Source organism: Oryza brachyantha, chromosome 10, assembly GCF_000231095.2.
Source record: "Oryza brachyantha chromosome 10, ObraRS2, whole genome shotgun sequence".
NCBI lineage: Eukaryota > Viridiplantae > Streptophyta > Magnoliopsida > Poales > Poaceae > Oryza > Oryza brachyantha.
Window position 1 is genome coordinate 15,346,262 of NC_023172.2, and position 23,033 is coordinate 15,369,294.

The 23,033-nt window shown below is 42.0% G+C and overlaps 4 protein-coding genes across 4 annotated transcripts; 2 read left to right on the forward strand and 2 right to left on the reverse strand.

The window, feature by feature from the left end:
- The first annotated feature begins 2,799 nt into the window (after window positions 1-2,799).
- Window positions 2,800-4,792, forward strand: LOC102710055 (VAN3-binding protein-like). Its single transcript, XM_006661995.3, has 6 exons — window positions 2,800-3,156; window positions 3,310-3,694; window positions 3,792-3,935; window positions 4,054-4,103; window positions 4,185-4,242; window positions 4,344-4,792. The coding sequence occupies exons 1-6, from the start codon at window positions 2,878-2,880 to the stop codon at window positions 4,571-4,573; spliced, it is 1,146 nt and encodes a 381-aa protein (XP_006662058.1). The 5' UTR covers window positions 2,800-2,877; the 3' UTR covers window positions 4,574-4,792.
- A 3,183-nt stretch (window positions 4,793-7,975) lies between these two features.
- On the forward strand, window positions 7,976-9,580 carry LOC102719149 (probable glycerol-3-phosphate acyltransferase 2). The gene has a single exon (XM_015841593.1). The coding sequence runs from the start codon at window positions 7,976-7,978 to the stop codon at window positions 9,494-9,496; it is 1,521 nt and encodes a 506-aa protein (XP_015697079.1). The 3' UTR covers window positions 9,497-9,580.
- Window positions 9,581-10,417: 837 nt separating this feature from the next.
- On the reverse strand, window positions 10,418-14,009 carry LOC102710334 (cell number regulator 6-like). The gene is made up of 4 exons (XM_006661996.2): window positions 13,810-14,009; window positions 13,582-13,696; window positions 11,443-11,708; window positions 10,418-10,922 (listed from the first exon to the last, which is right to left on the reverse strand). Exons 1-4 carry the CDS (start codon window positions 13,927-13,929, stop codon window positions 10,722-10,724), a joined length of 702 nt encoding a protein of 233 aa, XP_006662059.1. The 5' UTR covers window positions 13,930-14,009; the 3' UTR covers window positions 10,418-10,721.
- A 364-nt stretch (window positions 14,010-14,373) lies between these two features.
- Window positions 14,374-18,265, reverse strand: LOC102719428 (transcription factor GHD7-like). Its single transcript, XM_006662535.3, has 2 exons — window positions 17,507-18,265; window positions 14,374-15,161 (listed from the first exon to the last, which is right to left on the reverse strand). Exons 1-2 carry the CDS (start codon window positions 18,071-18,073, stop codon window positions 14,805-14,807), a joined length of 924 nt encoding a protein of 307 aa, XP_006662598.3. The 5' UTR covers window positions 18,074-18,265; the 3' UTR covers window positions 14,374-14,804.
- Window positions 18,266-23,033: the final 4,768 nt, after the last annotated feature.

The window sequence follows — 23,033 nt, forward strand, 5'->3', positions numbered from 1 at the left end:
TACCCGAATGTTAGAGACACATGATGATTGATTCTACTGTCACTCTAACCACCACTCGGGCCGTCTATCACAGTGCTGCCTGCCGGCTCTGCACAATTCTGCATTTCTGCTACGTGCGATATGATTATCGATCGGGCAATTATACAGGCCAGGCCGCCCGGTCGGTCGCACGTAAAAGCAGCGGCGACGAGAGGGCGTGAGATTCCATGGATCATTGGGCGCCAATTCGTCCCACTCGGCCGGCGACATGGACACGAGGTATCATCTTCAGCTCAGCAGAGTGTGCCTGTGGATGCAGCGTGGGACAAACCTGACACCAAACAGCCCATTGTGCTCTCTCTGCTCATGAGCTTATGGTTATATTTTGGGTTTTTAAAAGAAAAAAAAGCAAACGATATATTTATAAATAAAAAATAATTTACAGATAAAATCTTTATATATGTGTTTATAGCGATTTAAAACCTAAAGAGGAAAATAAAATATAATGAAAAAACCTCAACATAAATTTAAAGTTCAAAATTTAAATTTTGATTTATAAGCCTAAGCAAAAACCAAAAGATGAGGGTGTACAACTACGCGTTCGGCATAGGTTAGATAATCTGTGCGGAAAACTTAGCGATGAATTAATACATGATTAATTAATTAATTATTAGTTATAAAAACTTATAAAATAGATCAATATGATTTTGAAAGTAATTTTTCTGTAGAAATTTTTTTTTAAAAATAAACCGTTTAACAATTTTAAAAGCGTGTACATGAAAAAAAATCTGACTTAATACTACTACTGCGAAACACGGCCTTAGCATCTACCAGCACATAATCAGTAGTGCTCTTTCTATCCTTGGCTTCTTTCTCGTCACTTCATCAATTTCTTATGGAATGCTTGACTCACCCACTATAGCCTTCTTTAAAAGATATCTTTTTTTATTATTTTGAAGAGAAGTTTGAATAGCTCTACATGATTTGCCACATCCTAATTCTAGTGGACAATTGGACCCTCCCTCAGGCAAAATTGGCATGGCAAAGGTATTAATTATATTGTAGTCGTAGTATTATACATCAAAACTAACACAATGAGTATGGGTGCTAAGGCATGCGTACACGACACCGTAGGGTTACAAAAAATGACAACGACTGCTGTAAGCGTGCTTAGCTCTGATACTGTAGCCATGCGTGATGATGATGCATCGGCCCTTTTTTTCAGCTAAGCTACAGCGACGTGAAAGGACCAGTATAAATTGTATAATAGATGTTTGGTTGCTTTCATCGATGCAGGCGGTATTTTTTTGGTGTTTTTTTTAAAAAAATTAACGCCGTTAATTTTTATACACTTTTTAGCTATTCGTCTTATTCAAAAAATATACGTAATTATTAATTATTTTTATATATTTCATTTATTGCTAAATATACTTTTAATATATAACTTTACATATTTTATAAAAAATTAAATAAGATGAATAGTCAAACATGTATAAATAAATTAACGACTTCAACAGAGGAAGTATTTTCAAACAAAAAATAACTCACAAATAAAAAATGTACATACGTGTTCATAAAGATCAAAAGCCAAAACTGAAAAACAACTACAATAAAAAACCTCAAAATCAACTCTAAATTTAAAATTTAAAATTTAGCTTATAAGTATAAACAAAAGCTAAAAACGGAGGTGCTAGACTGCCCGTACGAGTCATTCAGGATAGAATTGCTCATGAACGGTTTAGTTGCATGATGAATAACAGCGTGGTCTAAAAATCCCTTTTTTTAACCACGTTAGAGGCGTAAATTACTGCATGGTAAGTATTGTAACTTTGTAAGCACTTGACACAAGGTGATTTTTGTGAGGCTCAATCGATCGGTAGAGGCCTAGCTCCCCTTGGATCCAAACAAAAGCGATGGCTCCTTCTCATAACCCTACAGGCCTACATAAAAACAAACACATGAAGAAGCATCAAGCCCCACACCTGAAAAAGAAATAAAATGAAGCATAAAATAGCATAAACACATCTACAAAATGGATGAGTAGAGTACAGACAAGGGGACCAAGACCGAGATGGAAGCAGCGTTCAAAACTCCTTGTCCTGCTGATCCTAAAGAAACAGATGTGTCCCCTGGAGAATCGTGCATCAACGGACGAACGAACGAGACCACTGTCCAGCTCACAAGGGTCTCCTCCCAAACTGGATTGATGCTGCAAATGCAACCATGGCATGTATGTACATTTCTGAATCATCACTACTTCAAATTTGATTTCAGACAGAAATTTGATTTAGGAGACTGAACATGGTTCATGGACAAGGATGCGTCAATCCACCCGCGAAAACAGGAGTTCCTCGCATAAAAGTAATGATGCAAGTGCAAACAATTTCTGATGACGGGATTGCTTGAATGCAGGAAGAATATATACAATACAATTATACAAAGTTACAATACATACAGGTGATGTACCTTCCATCTCCAACAACCATAATAGACATGCATGCCAAAGTCCAAACCCCTTAATTAGTTTCTTCCAAAGCCAGCCATGTCATCTAGCTCTCCAAGGTCTGAGATAGCTCAACTGCCAGGAACAAATAGCTAGAGAACAGCAACAAAAACTTGTATATTATACTGCTGTTGCTACACTACCACCCCACAGGTAGTGGAAAAAAAAGACTTGGAGACATGGTAGAAAGGAAAGGCAGGGACCTGTCAGCCTTGTGTCCCCTTTGTTCTTTCTGCCTGCCACAGCATGGCGGCTCCACACCCTTCTCCTTGTGCTCTGTGTGTGCCTCCTTCACTATAAGTACCATCACCTGCAGCCATCAAGGATGCAAGACCGTAGCAGCAGTGCAACAACCTGTCCCAGTAGAGAGGAATACCTTCTAGTAGCCAGGAAGGATGGCCATGGAGAGAGCTTGGAGGCCAAGGGAAATCGCCGATGCTTTCTGCATTGAGATGGATGAGGAGGAGGCTGTGGTGGCAATACCGCCGCCACAGACGCCATTGGAGCCCATGGAGTACCTGTCGAGGTCATGGAGCGTGTCTGCGTCAGAGATATCCAAGATTCTGTTCAACGGAGGCAAGAAGAGTTTTGCTGCAGCAAAGCGTCTGCCGGAGATGGCCATACCGGAGAACTCCGTGGTTGCTGCCTCCATTGTTCCAACCCATCTGCAACATGTATGTAATCAACAGCTCACTCCATCCTTGTTTTTTCCTTCTGTTAGATCTCCTCATCTTCAAGACAATTGAAGCTAGAAAAAGAAGCAGAACAGAATTTATGAACAGCATAGTCTAATCATTTCTGCCTCATTTCTGCAATTCTTTCTACAGATAGACACAAGAAGGAATTCCATCAGCAGCCACCACCATCAGTCAATTGGCAAGTGGTTCCTCCAGCACAGGGAGGCAGGTCGGGTCAAGCAGAGCAGCAAGGAGAAGCTGCGTGCAGAGAAGGCGCATGTACACGCCATGGTTTCAGTGGCACGGGTTGCTGCTGCAGTTGCTGCGGTTACTGCGGCAACCACAAGTTCAGATGCCCAGACCTCCAAGATGGCCGCGGCCATGGCGTCGGCCACCGAGCTGCTGACTTCACACTGCGTCGAGATAGCGCAGCAGGAAGGGGCGCGCCATGAGCAGGTGGCCTGTGCCATCCAGTCTGCCGTTGGTGTTAGAAGTTCTGGCGATCTGATGACGCTCACAGCAGCAGCAGCTACTGGTAAGGAATTAATGATGATCTCTTACTGAAAATCTGAAATCTTTGTATGATTTTTCATACGATAAATTGAGTTCACATGAACTGTTTGATGCTTCAGCTCTTCGAGGCGCTGCAACGATGAAGCAGAGGGTGCAGCGAGAGATGAGAAGCAATGCAAGTGTTCTTCCTTACGAGAAGAGCCATTCATGGAGTCCTGACATCTGGTGCAAGGAGGGGGAGTTACTAAAACGCACAAGAAAAGGTAAAAAAAAGAACACCATTTACAGCACTGGGATACAAACAAAAAAAAGATAATAATTAACATATGGACTTAAGCATGATCAACATAACTAAGGTGCAAAATTTCATTCTTGATGCAGGAGATTTACACAAGACACGAGTCTCTATATACATCAACAAGAGGTCACAGGTAGGAACATTTCATCTACCAAATGCTTAAGCTACTAGACAGAAGTGAGCAATTACTAACAACACAGCCAAATGACAACAGGTCATATTGAAGTTGAAGAGCAAACACATAGGAGGAGCACTATCAAAGAACAACAAGAGTAAGTTTCAGTACCAACAAAAGCTTACCTGCTTTCTGACTCAAACAGAGTAGAGTCCATGAAATTTCAGTGCTGAAAATTGTAGCTGTAATTGGGTGCAGGTGTGGTTTATGGTGTGTACAATGAGCTTCCCACCTGGGTTGAGCAAGCGAAACATTTCACAGAGGAGACTTGCTGCTTTGGCCTGAGCACGGCACAGGGTCTGGTAGAGTTTGAGTGCGAGAATAGCACGAGCAAACAGAAGTGGGTCGATGATGTGAAGAATCTGCTTCGACAAGTAGCTGCAGATGTGCAAGTTGAAAATAAGCTGGGATCAGTGAAGCTCAGTTAATGTAGTTCATACAAGTGTACACTATTTTCATGTTGGCAGGTAGTGCATTATAGAAGGTGCCATTTGATGCCAGGCGTATATATTGATGTACTCTTTATGTTGTCAGGTAATTTTGTACTGCATCACACACAAAATGGTGAAATACAAAATAGATTAGTATATTTTAGTCTACTGTCTACTCTGGTCTGTTGTAAGACATTCCAACAGCTTGCCTAAATGAACAGGTTTATAACTTAAAGATCTACTGTTAAAATCAATGGCCATTGCCACTGAAGAAGGTTCTCACCAAATTGGAGATGCTAGAAATATCACCTCTCAAAAGGGAAATGTCTGACAAATATTCCTCATGAACTTGCAATAGCATGAGTATTAATAGGATGAAACATGCCAAATAAAGGATGAACATTCCAAAGACTGGGGCTTAATATATGACAGATAATCAATGGCAGACGGTACTAGTAGCTCATATCTGTATTTCGCCGGAATGACCGAATGAGGTCATTTTTAAATCAATGGCAGGAGGGATTATTTCTCAAAATAAATTTATTTTTAGTTTTTAGATATAATGTTTGAGTTTTATCTAATTTAAGAAAAAATATGATTAATAATTTTGTTGTTATTAGATGATAAAACATAAATAGTACTATATGTGTGACTAACTTTTTTGATTTTTTTAATAAATTTTTGAAATAATACGGATGATCAAACATCGAGGACACATAAACGAAGAAAAACGAAGAAGATAAAATTCTTTTTGGATGGAGAGAGTACGCATAAGTGTGAGTGTGAGACTGTACATGGTGGATTGTTGGAGATAGGAGCAGAAGAGGTCGAGTGCACGGTGGACACGCGTGTGTGCGTCCTGCAGTGGGAGGAGTCCTATTGGATCTTCAGCTAATGCTGTGTTTAGTTTGCAAAATGATTTTGCAAAAAACATTATATCATACGTACGATCACATATTTGATCATATATTTAAAATATTAAACGTAGTCTAATTATAAAATAAAAATTTAGATTCCGTCTAGAAACTACGAGATGAATCTTTTGAATCTAATTAGTCCATCATTAGCGCATGTTGGTTACTGTAGCACTTATGGCAAATTACGTACCAATTAGGCTCAAAAGATTCGTCTCGCGATTTTCCCCATAACTATATAATTAGTTTTAATATTCATGTATATTTAATGCTTTATTTAAGTATTCAAAGATTTGATGTGATGTTTTTGGGAAAAATGTTTAGAAACTAAACAGAGGCTAAGGGTTGATGTTTCTTTTGGAAGAAAGGAAATGACAATTTAATTTTTTAACAAGTCACCTGGGGAGAGGTTTCCTACATAAATTTCATTTTAAAAAAGGAACGGAGAGGTACAAAATATTTGTTAAAGCCCATTAAAAACTTAAAAATTTTCACAACAAAATAGGTTTTCTTATACATCTGTTGGCGCTGAAAATAACAATCAACGATCACACACGTAGGCCTGGGAATCAATCTTAGACCATTCCAGTGCGGGACCTAATTCTTAGATATACCGGGTGTGCCAGTCAGTTTGATCCTGTAACTGACAAGATACGACATGGAAACAGTTAATCCTGAAATCGCTATCGGCCGGATAGCCGATACCATCATAGGACCCTAGCCGATAGACTAGACGATCGACTTTACAGGAATTTCGTGATAACATGTATAAACATACTCAATCGATTAAGTTAGAAGTAGGATAAATACCAGATAAGTCAACCAGCAAATCAATCTCAAAAGATCAGACCCAACCGAGACAGTTTTAAGATTAATCAGCCGATCGGACCGCTCCAACATTTATCACCCGCTAAATTACTAACCGATATGAGACTGAACATGGAATTTATACGATAAACTGACATGCTATACTAATCATTCGCGTAAAACAATATTAACCAACAACATGTATGCCATAGCAGATCTAGAAGATCAAAACTAATCGAGACAGTACAGATCTAAGCATAACCACGCACGGCATCAGATAAATATCATGGCATGTGAATAACGAGATAGCAAAGTAGTGTAATCCATCAATCAATCTATTAAACTCAGCCGACCGGACAGACTTTTATGAACAGATCATACCAAACATAAATAGATCAGACTTAACCGAGACAGTATGTAGTTTCGCTTGATATAACCACAGAAACATGAAGATCATCATGTTTAACCGGCTAATCAATGAATTACTCAAGATAACGCTGGCTAGAACTCCAGCAGTAAGCCCCCGCAAGCCTCTAATCCAATCTAATAACATGAACCAAGCAAATCTAATTGATCGGACTGAACCGAGACAGAATTAGATCGGCAAGACTCACACGAACAGATCGGACAGAAGAACTTACGAAGACTTGATCGAGAACTAGCATTACCTCAAGCCAAAACATATTAAAATAACGATAGAACTCAGCCCACCGATCAACTAAACGGAGGATCAGATATGACCAAGACAGCTCTGTCTTAGTTGATCGACGGGTTTCTGACGAACTCGAACTTATATTGCGAAGCTGACAAACCCCGCGCCGAAAGCTCAAGCAAGTCGAAGATCTGAGGCGATGCGCCAAGTTCAATTGATTGAGAGATAATTTACAAAGACCCCGGGCACTTATATTTATAGCCCCGGGAAATAACTAACCGGATAAAAATCCGCTACTACCTAACTTTACATTATTCGGACTCTAATTAAATAACAGAATTCTAAACAAACTTTGAGTTAAATCCTAATTAATCTACACGGACTCACCATTAACTACCAAACTTATCTCCAGACTCTGAGCCTAATCGGACTCCCATTCTTATCCGATTCGAACTCTATCGGCTGCAATCTCTTTACGTCCAACTTCATGTTCCCAGCTGATTCAAGCCTCCTTGTCCGATTCGGTCTTTAACCATGTTTTAATCCAATAACACTTATTTGCCAAAATCTGAGTTAACAACATCCCACATCCCACATGGTACGATGATGGTACGATCGTTAGACTCACGCGAATGCTATGGTATTAACAAATCGAGTTTATAATGTAGCCCTAAAAAGCTTTTATACCATAGTTGCCGTTGCTTTAGTTTATATCCAATATATGTTTACCAGACAAGATCTGGTTACTTTGATAAATGATCTTTGGTTAAATTTATTATCTTTTCTATTGCAACATACAGGCACCAACTAGTATTTTTTTCAAAAGAAAAAAAAATAAAAAGAAAGAAACAAGGAAACGCATGAAGGCAAGTCGACAACGTGGCAGCTCCCCACATATTCGCTCCGATTCCGATACGGAATTCGTGCTCGCTGATCAATGTCGGATTCGGCCCCCGCTCGCGTTCCGGGCTATAAATCCATGGCCTCCCTCGCATGCTGCTGCACCTGCACTGCTCGTACGTTTACATGGACATGGAGATGGAGGTATACAGGGTGATGGCGACGAGGAATCGGTTCGCCTCTCGAATTCGCAGCGTCCACCGATTTGTCAAGACCAGTGTCGTCGCCGCCGCCGGGCTACTCGGCCGCCGCCATCCGAGCGACGCCGACGGTTCACCGCCGCTGCAGACGTGCGTCCTCGATGGCAACAAAATGGCTATGGTGGTCGACGTCGACCGCCTGCTCACGATGAGACCGTCTTCGTCGGCGTCCACCGCGCTGTTCCCGCCCTTCTTCCTCCTCGCCGTCGAGGCAGGCGGCTTCGTCAGGGGCCTCGTCCTCCTCGCCCTCTACCCGGTGATGCGCCTTATGACGGAGGCGGTTCGCCTGAAGGCCATGGTCATGGTCTGCTTCCTTGGGCTGCGCCGCGCCGACGCGGCCCGGGCTGGTAGGGTCGTGCTCCCCAAGTATTTCTCCCGGGAGGCGGCGGCCATGGAGGCGCTGATCAAGGCGGTGGCTTCTTTGCCCAAGGAGGTGACGGTGGCGGCGGTGAGCCGGTCGTTCCCCACGGTGATGGTGGAGACTTTCTTGAGAGAGTACGTGGGGTTCGACGCGGTGGTCGGGAGGGAGGTCAAGTCTGGTCGAGGACACTTCGCCGGAGTCATGGACGGCGACGACAACATGGAGAGGTTTAGGGATGTCGTGAGCAAGACACCGAAGAATGCTGGGCCGCGGCCACTGATCTTCCACGACGGCAGGCTGGCGTTCACGCCGACGCCCGCGGCGGCACTCGCCATGTACGTCTACCTCCCCCTGGGCATCGCCCTCTCCGTCGTCCGCATCGCCATTTCCACCCTGCTTCCGAGGAGCGTGTCGGGGGCCTTCGCCGCGCTCGCCGGCGTGAGGCTACGCGTCACCGGCACGCCCCCAACGGCGGTGGCCGAGGACGGCGGCGAGACCGAACGCCACGCCGCCGGCCGGCTCTACGCCTGCAACCACCGCACGCTCCTCGACGCGATCGCTGTCTCGGGCGCGCTCGGGAGGCCCGTCTCCTCCGTGTGCTACAGCCTGGGCCGCCTGTCGGAGCTGCTCTCGCCGATCCGGCTGCTCCGGCTGACGCGCGAGCGCGAGGAGGACCGGCGCCGCATGGCGTCTCTGCTGTCGCGCGGCGACGTCGTGGTGTGCCCCGAGGGGACGACGTGCCGGGAGCCGTACCTGCTCCGCTTCAGCCCGCTGTTCGCCGAGCTCGCCGACGAGGTGAACCCCGTGGCCGTGCACGCCGCCGCGGGCATGTTCTACGCCACGTCGACGTCGCCGCTCGCCAAGTGCTTCGACTCGGTGTTCTTCATGATGAACCCATCGCCGGAGTACAGCGTGAGCTTCCTGGAGCCGGTGGCCACGGCCGGCGCCGGCGGCAGCATCGAGGTGGCGAACCGGGTGCAGCGCGTGATCGCCGACAAGCTCGGGTACGAGGCGACGGCTCTGACGAGGAAGGCCAAGTACTTGCTGCTCGCTGGCAACGAAGGGGTCGTGGCAAAGAAGAACTAATCGTGGGAATAAATCTGTTTTAGTGTACAAGAAAATTGATTTGTAGTTCTTTTTTATTGGTTCTGTGCAGGATAATCTGTACAATTCTGCCATTTTATTTGATAGAAGAAATCTAAAGTATGTTTGTATTTGAGTGATTCAATCTCTTCACCTTGTACTCTAAAATCTTTTCTGAGATTTTTATGAGTAAAGTCATCTTTAGTATCACGAGATGTGCCGGTTCATTATATGTATATTAAGAAATCTAAACACATCGAACATATTCGTTTTTATTAAACAAAGAGAGTACGAAGCTCTTTTATTTTACAAGAAATAGGTAAAAGGGCTCATAATGGGTCACGGTACAAACTAGAAACTACTAAAGTCCCCATAACATTTGCAAGCTCTTGCAGTGGTAAAAATGGGTAAAAGGCTCCTTGGTATATTCGTAAGGGACACACGCACCGTCATTAACCATGAGTCCATGATCAGTCAAATCAACATCTCTAACAGCTCATCTAAATTTAGTCATCCATATCTTTATTTAAATGATCATCTAAACTAGTTTCATCCTTCATATCTCTATATACTTGACTAGATCATTTATATATGATATCCTCTCTATCTCTTGGAGGATAGAGAGATCATATAAATATAAAGATTTTTTCTGCTAATATGGATGGATCTCAATTTGTAGTCTTCGTCCTGTAGGATGGGATAGATGGGCTGTTGAGGATGCTCTAAGCAAAGAGCAACGTTTTATCCCAGATAAATGTTCCAAGTGTTCAACCAATTAAGAGCATCTCTAAGAGAATGATAATATTTTGCTATCCAAAAATTTGTATTGGGTTCATCTAAAAAATTATTGGACATAAAAATTACACATTCCTCCAACAGAAATCTAAAAATGAATAACTTGTATTAGAAACTCATATTTTTGACTCAAATTTAGGATATAATTGAGATAATTTCAGGCATGAGTAAATATTAGGAATGCATTTGGTAATCTGTTGGAGATATATTTTCTAGTCTAATTTCTAAAATTTGGTTTTAGAGATAAACTTTAGACATCTCTTTGGAGATGCTCTAACAAACTCTCTTTGTGCCGATACTGAGAAACGTTTTATCAGTAGGCACACGGGTTACAAAGGTCAGTTTCTTTTCTCACTCTGTTATTCATATATATTCCTATGCTTGTATTGTATCTCTACTATTGGTATGTCCTCGACATCGCCATGCCCAGCGACTACAGTCTTGCTGCTCCATTCTCTGCTGTAGTGCTGGGATGATTCCCGGCCACGCTCATTTCTTGCACTGGTGGGGGGTTGACGATGGTGATCCGATCAGCATTGTTTTCTGCAAGGCGGCCCTTCCTTTCTCGATGCTCCTGACAGTTCGCGCACAAGTGCAGGCAGCAATGGACCAGGCAAGGATCACATGGTGAATCCTGGTGGAAAGAGAGAAACAGTATGACATGTGAAACAGAGCTCTGCACGTCTAGGTGGTAATGCAGGAATGGTGAAAAAAAAAAACATTGTACTAATCCTAAGATCATGAAAACATCGAACATGCATCCTAACACGAGATAGTCATCAAAAGTGAACTATTCATAGAAGAATTATATATGGAAAGTGACTGAACCCCCTGCAATACAGAAAAACTTGTGACAGTTCTATCTTAAATTCAACTCTTGCCAAGAGTGTTCTAAACAAAATCATCATGCTGAAGCCAGATTTAAATGGAGTTACCACACAACTGAGCTATCCAGTTCTATCTACATAGCTTAACCATCAAAAGCTGAAATATTCTTATTAGTTCGTAAAATGATTATCTCATAAGACAAATGCAACTGCTAGTGTTATTTTCTAGAAACAACAGTTGCTCATTGATGTCAATCTGAACATAATATTAAACGCAGAACTGAATGGTATGATGTAAAAAAGGAAAGTCATGGAGGGTAAAAAAACCTTGAGATGATATTTCCTCTGGAGTTGTTGACGAAAAATACCGGTATAGGTAGCAAATAACCACCAACTAAACATCAGTCCTTCACCAATCAGGACTGATGTGCTTGGATCAATACAAGGAAAAATCACTGTTAGGATTGCTAATGCAATGCCACCTTCAACACAGACAGCATGGCAAGTGCAAGGTGTGGTCCATGGGATATCTTCTCTTAGGGCCTCAACATTACGTCCAAACAACACACAAGGGCAAAACAATCCAGTTCGGCCTAAAAACAGAGAATGCAAGAAGTTCAGGATAAAAAAAATAAGAAGTATTCTCGGAATATGGATGATCAACCCTGAAATGATAAGAGAAGAATGATTCTTCTCCAACAAATAAACTATCAACCTCCAAAAAATTGTTCATACTAATGAATACAGAGTGGAATGATGAGACAATATATACCCATTAGAATTAATTAAGTGTCAGAAGTGGGTTTGTCTGGGCAGCATAATCTACAACAAATTTGGTGGTGATTAGGCATGAAAACGGCACGGAAACCACATTTACCATTTCCATTTCCATATCTTTTTCGAAATCGGAAACATCAGATACGAAAACGGAATCGAATATTATCGAATGCGAAATCGGAGCGGATACGGTAACGGAAATTTATCGCACTATAAAAACTCTCAAACCAAGGTTTCAATTTTTTTCTAAAACAGTAGATCAAAAATTTCAAACATTAGCAACTAACCATACCACTTTTTATCATTACGACCAAGTTCATAGGTCACTTTGTTAATGATAGTCTAAATACCAAATTAAGGTTGTAATTTACAATTTATTATAATAAAGTGCAATTCACACAGATTATTATAAAAATTCACATACCATATTACAAAATAAAACGTGCATCATACAAGTTGCTACAAGGTAAAGTGTTTGTATATATGTTTTGATTAAGGACTTAAGGCTAATTTGCTGAAGTGGGCTGGGTCATTTAGGTTGATATCATGAATTTATTTCATATAGGCCTGCAGAAAAGTTCCGAGAAAAATTCCGGAAAGTCTCCGACCGGTTCCGATTTCTGACGGATAGTGCCCTTACCGTATCCGTTTTTGTTTCCGAGAAAAAAATTCGAATCTGTTTCCGTTTCCGAGAAATTCCGAAAAAATTCCGACCGACGATTTCCGTTTCCTATAACTAGTCCGGGATCCAGAAAGATTCCGAACCGTTTTCATCCCAAGTGGTGATCCCTCTAAAGCTTCATCACGCCAAATTGCCAATATGGGCAATAAAAAAGGGAGTACATCGAAATATATGACTGACAAAATCAAGAGTTCGAGCACACAGCACTACCCTGTAGAAGTAGAAAAAAACTAGGGCCAAAACCACAGCTACCATTATATATGAAGAAACACTACCCTGTAGAAGCACACATGACAAAACACTACCCTTGTACATTTTGGTCATCTATCTGCTCAATGATTTATCACAACAAATGTATTATGCTGGGAAGGTGTAGATATTTCAGATAAAGATTTAAGAAAACATCCTCCATATTGAGAACATTGAGTAACATAAAAAAGAAACCTGCATTACATCAAACACTGGTGGAAAGTTCGATGGTATATTTTTTCGAACAAACCAGTTAATGGGTATCAAACCGCAAACTTTTGATGGTATATTTCTAAACTTGCACTCTTTAGATGGGTACAGAACCAACTTAAATGCCAAACCCACTCTCAGGTCTCAACCCATTCCAGTTTCCAGGAGTTAAATCTGAAACACCTATTTCCCCTGAAATTATAGGCGTTTCAGTCTCCATTTAACACATGGAAACCAGATAATATGTGTGACCACGGTAACTCATTTGCACAATAAGGGTGTACGACAGTATGACCTCTGAATCCAGATCTATCAATTGAAATCAAATCCAAACCCTACACAGATTTTCACATAGGAATTCGTGACTGGCATATCAAAGCATCAAGAGAACTGGAGGCACACTTTCCTCCGGCGATTCCTCAAAATTAAAACAGGCAAGACCGTCCGCACGAATCATGATCAGGGAGCGGGGAAAACTACCATGATTAGAGTCAGACATTTCCAAGGCGGAAATGGAAAGGGCGAGGGAGAAATGGTACGAGACGTACAGCTCTCGGCGTCCTCGGCGCACCCGCAGATGCCGGTGGTCCACGGCTCGTCCGCCGGCGCCTGGTAGCTCTCCGGCAGCGCCTGCCCGCACTCCCCGCACCTCCTCTGCTCCAGCTACGCGAACACGACGCACGCACCCACCTCGAACCAGTCAGATCGGACCTCACCAGCCGGAGACACACCCCCACAAACGAAAATCGCGTGAGGGATGGTTATGGCGCGGAGACCTGCGGGACGGCGACCGGCTGGTTGAGCTCGCCGGGGCGGATGTCCTCCGCGGCGGGGGCGTCCTGCAGGTCCCTCGTCAGCTTCACGTACCGCGACGGGTGGCCGGCCTCCTCGGCCATCGCTCCCCCTCGGGGCAGAGCGCTTGCGATCGCCGAGGATTTGTTGGGTTTTGGGGGGCTGCGTCGCGTCGCGTCGAGGTGGCGCGACGACGACGAAAGCGCCGGCTGCGCGGCGGGGGGGTCGGTGCGAGGGCGATCCGACCGCCGAGGCTTCGTGGGCCTAGGCCTGCGAAACATTGGAGGCTTAGTGGGCCGTTAGGCCGCTAATGTCGGAGCCTTGTAGGCCTTAGGAAAAAGTCCAACAGAGAGTCCCTATACTTCAAGATAGTTTGTTTTTCGTACGTTAGCTGTAATATTAGAAACATATATCTCTAAACTCATAGAATCTGTTTATAAAGATCTCTCGGCAATATTGATTTTTTTTTACCGCTTCTGCTGACATGGCGATCGGTGGGTCCCACATGTCAGACTTAAAGGCCAAAATAATCAAACATTATTTAATATTATTACAATGGTTTCCATGAGTAGTAATATAATAATACCTAAGGCCTCGGTGTTTTCTAGGCTAACCACCAATTTTAAAATCATTTTCTTGTTTCTTCTCGCACATTTGTAATGTAATATATATGCGCATGCATTTTAACAACATCTTGCACGCAATGATCTCTCCGTCTCTCCGAGACAGTGGGAAAAATGTGCCATGTTTCAGCTAGCGATCACATTAGCAATATATATAGTACACCACTAGTATCATTAAGGATGAACTTAAAAATGAATTCTTCAGTGATCACATAGTACTCGTCGTATATCTACCTTAATTAAATCCTTGATTAAACTTAATTTTTTCAACCAATGCATGCTTGGCCTAGCTATGTACGTACGTACGTATATATATACGAAGATATCGAACTAAATCAATTGCTGGTGATCGATGGCTATGACCGGAACCATCCGAGGTCGAGCCGCCCGGGCTCGTAGCCGCCGGCGGCGGCGGCGGCGGAAGACGGCGGCGGCGTGGCGCCCTCCTCGCCGTCGGGCACCTTGGCGAAGCGGCCCTTCACGCGCGGCCGCATCTCGGCGTAGGCCTTGCGCGAGGCGTACCGGATCTGCTTCTCGTACCGCCTCCGCTTCCTCTTCTCCTTGTACCGCATCACCTTCGCCTCCCGGTCCATGGCCGGGTCGCCGGCGACGGCGCCGCCGCTGCTCAGGACACCGTTGCCGACGACCGCCGCCGCGTCTTTTGCGACGACGGAGCTCGCCGCGTCAGTGAACGTGCTCCCACCGAAGGACATCTGAAAAGGAAAAAAAATGCCGTCACTTAAATTAGTTATACAGGTTATATGGTTAATTACCTGCAGGTAGTTGACAGTTTCTGAAAGGAATTAACGGTAAAGGTGTGCCAACCCCATTTTTTTCTTACGCTTATAAACCAAAATTTAAATTTTAATATTAAATTTTAAGATTTTTACTGAAATTTATTTTCCAGTCTAAACTTTCAGATCCCTAAGAATACATATATAAAAATTTTATTAATAGATAATTTTTCGTTTACAAATCACCCCATGACAGTTGACCCAACCGTTAAATTAATGCTCCTGCTACTTGATTTCAACAGTACAAGTAGTTAGAGTCATAGAGTTGTATGCATGGATACCTGCACTATTGCACTTGAATTAGTAACTGCTACTGTACACGATTGAGTATATATGCTTGTATATACGTACGTACATATACATGCATGATACATATACATGCATGATGTTATACACACTGTAAGCATATGGTATCTTTAATTTTCCTCGGATATACAGGGGTTGTTTAGATGGGGCTAAACTTTTAGCCCCACGTCACATCGATGTTTGAACACTAATTTAAAGTATTAAATATAGACTAATCAAAAAATTAATTTCATAAATGAGAGCTAATTCGTGAGACGAATTTTTTGAGCCTATTTAATCTATAATTAGGAAATGTTTACTGTAGCATCACATAGGCTAATCATAGATTAATTAGGTTCATTAGATTCGTCTCATAAATTAGTCCAAGATTATACATGGGTTTTATTTTATAGACCACGTTTAAGTGCCAAAACATCCGATATGACTAGGGACTAAAGTTTAGCCCCTAAAAACAAATACCACCGTACTATTCTTAAATGGAGTCGTACATATGAGGTGCACGTGCACCTGTCCCATTTGAGCTATATACATGCCAGCTGATCTACAAATTGCACGCCGATAGTCGCAATTCAAGCCCCTAATCGGTAGACAGTTGTTCAGAGTTAATTGAATAATGCAGCCTAATGCAAAACCGACTAATCTAATTATGAGTGCACCTTGTGTTTTAAACTGATTTTTGACCGGAAATGAAGCCGATAGATTTACAGGTGTCAACCTGCGGCATCAATCAAATTAAGATGAACTACGGGTTGTCCAACAAGGCAACAATGATACAGAAATTAGCAGTAGCACGACAGCATTAGATGAGATGTTGAGAACCCAAATGAGTAGTCTTGGCTGGTAGCTAGCTACCTGGGTTAGGGAATGAAACGTAATTAAGTGTGTAAGAAATCGTAATGCAATATTGATCTTTCAAAAGAGAGGCAGCTTGCAAGTACGGTAATTTTACAGAACAGGTCTTTTTTATGAAAAGGAAGGGGTCATTGTTCGACTATTTCAGGAAAAATATTCAAACGTTATATTTACAAACAATAAATAATTTATTCATAAAATTCTTATATGCATGCTCTTGGCGGTAAAAAATGAAAAAAAAACTTTAATAAAAAATTTTAAAATTAACTCTAAATTTAATATTAAAAAATTCAAATTTTAACTTACAAGCATGAACAGAGAAAAATATGAGGAAAAATATGAGGGGGAAGCATCTTATACTCTAAAAATGCACCGATATATACCATCCCCGCATGATTGATGAACTCCATATGCCATAGTAATTTTCATATACAACCGGCTAAATACACGTGTTTTACTACGGAGAAATATAAATTGTACGCATATTAGTATGGCTCGAAACTTGTATTTTGAGGATAAAAAATAGAACAACATATAGGGTTATTTTAAAATATTTTATATACACAAAGAAATAGTTGGTAAGAAAAATATATAACATAGTTGGTGGATAGTTGGTGGATGACATATTTATTGCCACCACCGATATCTTCCTCTCTTTTCTTTTAGAGTAGAATAGATTATACGGAACTTTCCATCAGTCACACATATGCCCTTTGCTACATTTCCCAAACCGAAGAGATTTAGCTTAGAACTGTCACATCATTTCAGAACATAGACCTTTTAAGGCAATTATCAGTTTCTTACTTTTTTTAAAAAAAGGCAGTTATTTTCTTTTGCCACTAGCTGAATGTGACATGTTATCTCTGAAAAAGACGAGTTAAAAGCAAGGGTACACATGGTGCACTGTTATGGATCGGCTTAGCTCTCCTAATTAGCTGGAGTCTCGGACCGGAAAATTGACACCGTTTGACATTTTGGGCAACTCATTATTAATTTGCATGTGCAGCTATAATCTGTAGCATATATGCATATTAAAACAAGGTTTAAATTAATTAATGGGAAAATTGAGGGGGCAAGAGAGATCGAGCCGAATTCGAACCACTCACGATTGTGCTGCTCGACGTCGCCGGGTTGCCGCCGGCGCCGCCGAGCCCGAGGCTGGCCTCGAGCACCGCCGCGGCGGCCTCGCCCCGGGTGAGCGGCACGTCGAACGTGAGCCCGTGCCCCGGCTGGTACTGCGCGTACGCGTCGAACGCCTGCGGCCGATGCTGCGCTGTCGCCGTCGCGCCGTTGCCGACAGCCATGGCGACCGCGGCCGCCGGCCGGTGCAGCTGGTGGTCCGTGCCGCCGGGCGGCGCTGGGTCGTTGAACAGCCACGCGACGCTCTCGTGGTCGTCGTGGCCGAAGAACTGGAACTCCTGCAGCCCAGCCGCCGCGCCTCCCCCTCCCCCTCCATCCCCTTCCACCACCGCCATCTCCTCTTCCCCCACCACCCCCTGATGCTGGAACATCGCCGGAAACCCCCGGTTCAGGTCCGCCGCTATCCCGCACCTCACCCCTCCTCCTCCACCACCACCGCCGCCGCCGCCGCCCCGCCTCTGCAGCATCTGGCACCCGCACTCCCCCATCCCTCCCCCACACGCCCCGCACGCGGCGCTCGACGCTGCCGACATGCCGCCTCCCCTTAGCTACTCCTACTCCCACTCCTAGCTGCCACTACCACAGCTTCCACTGCACCACCACCACACCTCGCTGTGTGGTCGCGCGCCGCTTGTTTGCTTGTGCAAGTAGCAAACGAGGGGAGGTGAGGTCGGTCATGTAGTGGTCGTCGGGGCCGCGCGGCGGCGTGTGTGTGGCGGAGAAGAAGCAAGCTAGGGCAGCGAGGCTCAGGCGCGGGGGGGAATAAGTACGGGGGGTGGGGGCGCCGCCGCGGGCCAATCGGAGGGGAGGAAGAGATGTGAGGCGACGCGGGGATTTCCGACGTGGAGGATCCGGAGCCACCTTTGCGCCGGGATCACTTGGCGCCTCCCCATTGGCCGCCGGCACATGCACATCTCTGCCCGGATTCTCTGCGGCCGCCCGTGCTGTGTGTGATCTGCTGCCACTAGCATTTCTACTAGCTAGCACCTTTATTGTCGATGGAACACTTGAACTGGATGGATGGATGGATGGTGCGTGATACTGTTCAAAGTGTAAAGTAAGATTTTGTGGTGGTTAGCGCATCGCGAATCACGGTGATTTTAGTCTCAAGTCTTTGATATTGACTAATGGGTTATGGGTACTGGTGTCGAGACGATTATTGGGTAGAACGTTGGCTGGTGATTGTGCCGTTATGGTCAATTGATTCACTAAATTGACACTAGAAAAAAGACACATCAAACAATATTTCTTCTGTAGAAGAGACTGTGTGGACTCAACCGCAAGTCTATATAGTATCAAGTAAATAGTTATGGATACCTATGACGAAATGACTATCGGCTAAGACAACAGTGCAGTAGTCAGTGATTAGGGATGGCCGAATTGCTAAATCGGTGCTCGAGAAGAAAAATTCATTTGTACGAAAATCATCGACGAGTTTTTAGGAACCGCTGATAGGTAGTATTGCGCTGATACTTCGATTTGGGTCTCTATCTTGAATGTTCCACAAAAGGCTTGAATGGGGGAATTCGAGTCCATATCATCCACTCATGGCGAAAATGGCGAAAAGGCTTGGCCACAGGCGATCCACGTTTTTGACAAGCGGGATATGGGGGTTGATGTGTGGATATCGCCATTCCTCATCTAAGACTGTATGTACTAAACCATCGCATATGGGTCGCTAACAAACATAATTAGCTTACACGTGACAGTCCATAATACTCAACTATCAACTAAGCTCACGACAAAGATACTCCCTCCGTTTCATAAGGTAAGATGTTTGATTTTTTCTTGTAATGTTTGACCATTTGTCTTATTCAACAAATTATGGAAATATCATTTATTTTGCTTGTGACTTATTTTATTATTAAAAGAACTTTATGCACGATTGTTATTTTTTTATATTTGTACTAAATTTTTGAATAAGATGAATGATCAAATATTGCAATAAAAAAATCAAACATCTTACATTATGAAATGGAGGTAGTACTTCTTAATTATGTGCACGTCATGGCTGGATTGATTTAGCACTAGCACAGCAATATTAGATGTGATAACAAATGAAAAATAATTTATGAATAAAAACTTTATGTATGTGAAGAATTCTCAAAATGTAGGATTAAAATTTCAATTTTGACTTATGCTTAAAATATTGGTATGCATGATTGATTTAGCGTCAAACTGAACCTGGCAAAACTCTGAACTTCTTTAATCAGATCTAGCATACGTACAGTTACCGATATGCTTGCATGCAAAATATATTATGATGTGTTTAGATGACTAGTCAATTTGACTAGCTAGCTTAAGCTTAGCAAGCTTGCTAGTGATCAAGCAGATTTGTGTGGCTGAGACGTGCCGCATACTATGTTGTGCACTAAGGACAGTGACTGCGGCGAATGCCAGCGTGGGTATGATAGACATGCATAGCACGGAAAGATGTGTACGTAATGTTCAGTGGCTGTAAATTGGTCAATGAGTGTAGATCATGCATATGCTTGCTTGTATAGGGGCATGGTAGTTAAAAGAACGGTTTATACGTTTGCTGTATATAAAGCAGAGCTAGTGTACTTCTCAGATTCTCAGAGTACACAAATACTTATTTGGTTTCATATTATAAGATTTTCTAATTATGGCTATATTTATATTTATATGAAGTTAATAAATTTAGACATATATATACAAACCCCATATATATATATGGATAAATAGATAAATCTGGATAATTACAATATAAAATGGATGGAGTAAACATTTAATCTATTTATCCATGATATGCTAGACATTGGTTGATGGCAAATAAGAAGTATATACTGTACGAACGTAGCCGGAACTACTCATTAGGTAGGGTGGGGCAACCGACACAGCTACAACCCGCGTCACCCCAACCCCCTACGAAGCTATGGCCAATCTAGGAACAATCTGAAGGAAGGCAAGCAGTCATTCACCACAAGTGCGTCATAGCAGACGAGCAATGACACCGGTGCCCTAACTCCCTCTCGTATTGTTCTCGATTGATCAAGCGAATCCCCAATGCGACACACGATAGCCATCACCGGATCGCCTGAACAACGTCCGACCGCTCCGTCGCCCATCAAGTTGCCACAGCCTGCAGTGTTGCCACCCGCCGGCACTCGACGCCTACCCCTGATGGCCGTGGTGTTTTCTGCACTGTGTGTACAGGCTAGACTACTACTCTGGTGTCTTTTTTTCTTGGTATTTTCTTGGTATGCCCTTATACACTGTCTTCTTAACATGTATACTTGATTAGTTAACTATTAAATTTGAGTTATATTTTAGAAATTGACATGTCTTCTGCTATCTTTTAATGTATTGTGAATTATATATTTACAAGTATCTTTATTTCAAAATAAAATATATATCTATGCTATTTTACGCATTAATTCATCGAGTATAGTATTATGTATAGTACTCCCTCCATCTCATAATATAAGATATTTAATTTTTTAGTTGCAATGTTTGATCATTTATCTTATTAAAAAAATGAAAATATCATTTATTTTGCTTGTGATTTACTTTATTATCAAAAGAATTTTAAACACGGCTTGTCATTTTTAAATTTGTACTAAACTTTTGAATAAAACGAACAATCAAACATTGCAATAAAAAAAATCAAACATTTTATATTCCGAAACGGATTTAGTATATGTTTATTTGTCTTTATCGAGTACGCCCATCTGTTTTTTTTTCGTGGTTCCTCCACTAATCTGCTGAAAACAAATGACACATGTGCTCTCGGATGTCACTGTACGTGTACAGGCAGGCATCCAGGTTACACACGCATAATATATCATGTTTATTTAATGCTCTTGTACACTTTTTGTTGCTTGCATAGGTACTAGAAAACACGCACGTGTAACAGTTCTAGCCATACAACAAATTGGGGTTCATGAGGAAACGAGGATTTGTTGTATGGCATTAAAAAGAAAATAAAAAGGTAAGGTGGAACAAGTAGCTCCTTTGGGATTGTGGTAAGAAGCTACTCTGTACCACGGCCGACTTATTTTCTACGGCTTACCTTCGTATTTCTTGAACCGTTAATCTCTATATTTTTAAAATCCAGTTTATTAGATTTTTAATTTTATAATAATTAATTTTATTGTCTATATAATAAAATAGTAAATAACTATCATAAAATTAGATAATATTTTATCTTTTATCTTTCGTCTAGCCAGGAACGCAGCCCACTAGACTTAGCTGGATGGAGATCCCATATGCAACTACGACGTCAGTGGCTGTGAATTCTCCAATGTTAACGTCGGTCAATTAGCCGATGCCTTCGGCGATTCTGTGGCGAGCAATGATTCACAACTTAGCTACCGCAGTTCGTTAGTTTCGTTTTATTTCCTTCCTTACACCATAAATAAGCTAATATATCACTTTTTTACACATGTGGTTATGTAAAGAATTGAGAAAAATTACAAAGTGCCTCATAAGTGTTATTCGAGTGACATCGTTACAAAATAGAAAAAAACAATGTTAAATTTACAAATGTCTATAGCTCTAAGCCTACTCTTACATAGGGTTATAGGGGTAATTGTTGGTATTTTAGGGAAAATGATAAACAACGTATTTACAAATAAAAAATATTTTATTAATAAAAAATATCTATACATGTTCTTGCGATCTAAAGCCAAGACTAAAAAATAAAGCATAATGAAAGAGACATAAGTCAACTCTAAATTTAAGGTTGAAAATTTATAACTTTTTACTTATAAACATAAACAGAAGTATGAAGTGAAACGGTGAGGGTGATAAAGTTGTAGTTAGTTCTTATTATTAAACTTGGTCTAAAGAAAGATAAACATTTCTAATTACTCCAAGCTTAATTCTAATGCTACATCTTTGTGAATAAGAATTAATCCGGTTACTAATTTTTTTTTTGGATTTTGTCCAAGCATAGGGGAAGAAAGAATTTATTTTTTGGATCAAGATTTGTCAATGCGTTAATCTGTCCTGGTTGGCGCGATGGGTAGTTGTCTGACCGGCCGCAATGCTGCATCCACAAATCTTGATCCAGCCCTAGCTGTCTAGGCTATCTATGGCTGCATATGTAGGAGAGTCGTTTTCGCATCATCGTGTGAACCATATGGATAGAAGCAAAGCAGAGGGCAATGGAAAGGGATGGTTGATCCATCCAACTTTATTTACCACACCATTATTAATGGCTTTTGCTCCACTTCTTCAGCACAGAAACCCTCCCATTAGTAGAAATAGATAATTAACAATGCAAAAACACATGAGTTTTAGAGGATTTATGGCCCCTTTGAAACAAAGAAATGAACAATATTGAATCCTATGAAATTCCTATGAAATTTTACTGTGTTTTCCTATTGTTAATATGTTTTGCACCTACTTTCATGTTAAAATCATGTTTTTTTATTGTTCCACTATATTTTTTTTCAATCCCATGTTTCAAAGGAGACCTTAAAACACACCTCCCTACCTACTCCCAACCAAAAAAAAACAAAAAAAAAC

What these genes read in the sequence shown, in the direction of transcription:
- LOC102719428 (XM_006662535.3), bottom strand. Translation starts at nt 18,073, where the DNA reads ATGTCGGCAGCGTCGAGCGCCGCGTGCGGGGCGTGTGGGGGAGGGATG. An exon ending in CGACGTCGAGCAGCACAATC is followed by an intron (nt 15,162 to 17,506) that starts GTGAGTGGTTCG and finishes TTTCCTTTTCAG; the next exon opens with ATGTCCTTCGGTGGGAGCAC.
- LOC102710055 (XM_006661995.3), top strand. Translation starts at nt 2,878, where the DNA reads ATGGCCATGGAGAGAGCTTGGAGGCCAAGGGAAATCGCCGATGCTTTC. An exon ending in CACAGCAGCAGCAGCTACTG is followed by an intron (nt 3,695 to 3,791) that starts GTAAGGAATTAA and finishes TTGATGCTTCAG; the next exon opens with CTCTTCGAGGCGCTGCAACG. An exon ending in ACATCAACAAGAGGTCACAG is followed by an intron (nt 4,104 to 4,184) that starts GTAGGAACATTT and finishes AAATGACAACAG; the next exon opens with GTCATATTGAAGTTGAAGAG.
- LOC102710334 (XM_006661996.2), bottom strand. Translation starts at nt 13,929, where the DNA reads ATGGCCGAGGAGGCCGGCCACCCGTCGCGGTACGTGAAGCTGACGAGG. An exon ending in AGCCGGTCGCCGTCCCGCAG is followed by an intron (nt 13,697 to 13,809) that starts GTCTCCGCGCCA and finishes GTGTTCGCGTAG; the next exon opens with CTGGAGCAGAGGAGGTGCGG. An exon ending in CGCCGAGGACGCCGAGAGCT is followed by an intron (nt 11,709 to 13,581) that starts GTACGTCTCGTA and finishes CTCTGTTTTTAG; the next exon opens with GCCGAACTGGATTGTTTTGC.
- LOC102719149 (XM_015841593.1), top strand. Translation starts at nt 7,976, where the DNA reads ATGGACATGGAGATGGAGGTATACAGGGTGATGGCGACGAGGAATCGG.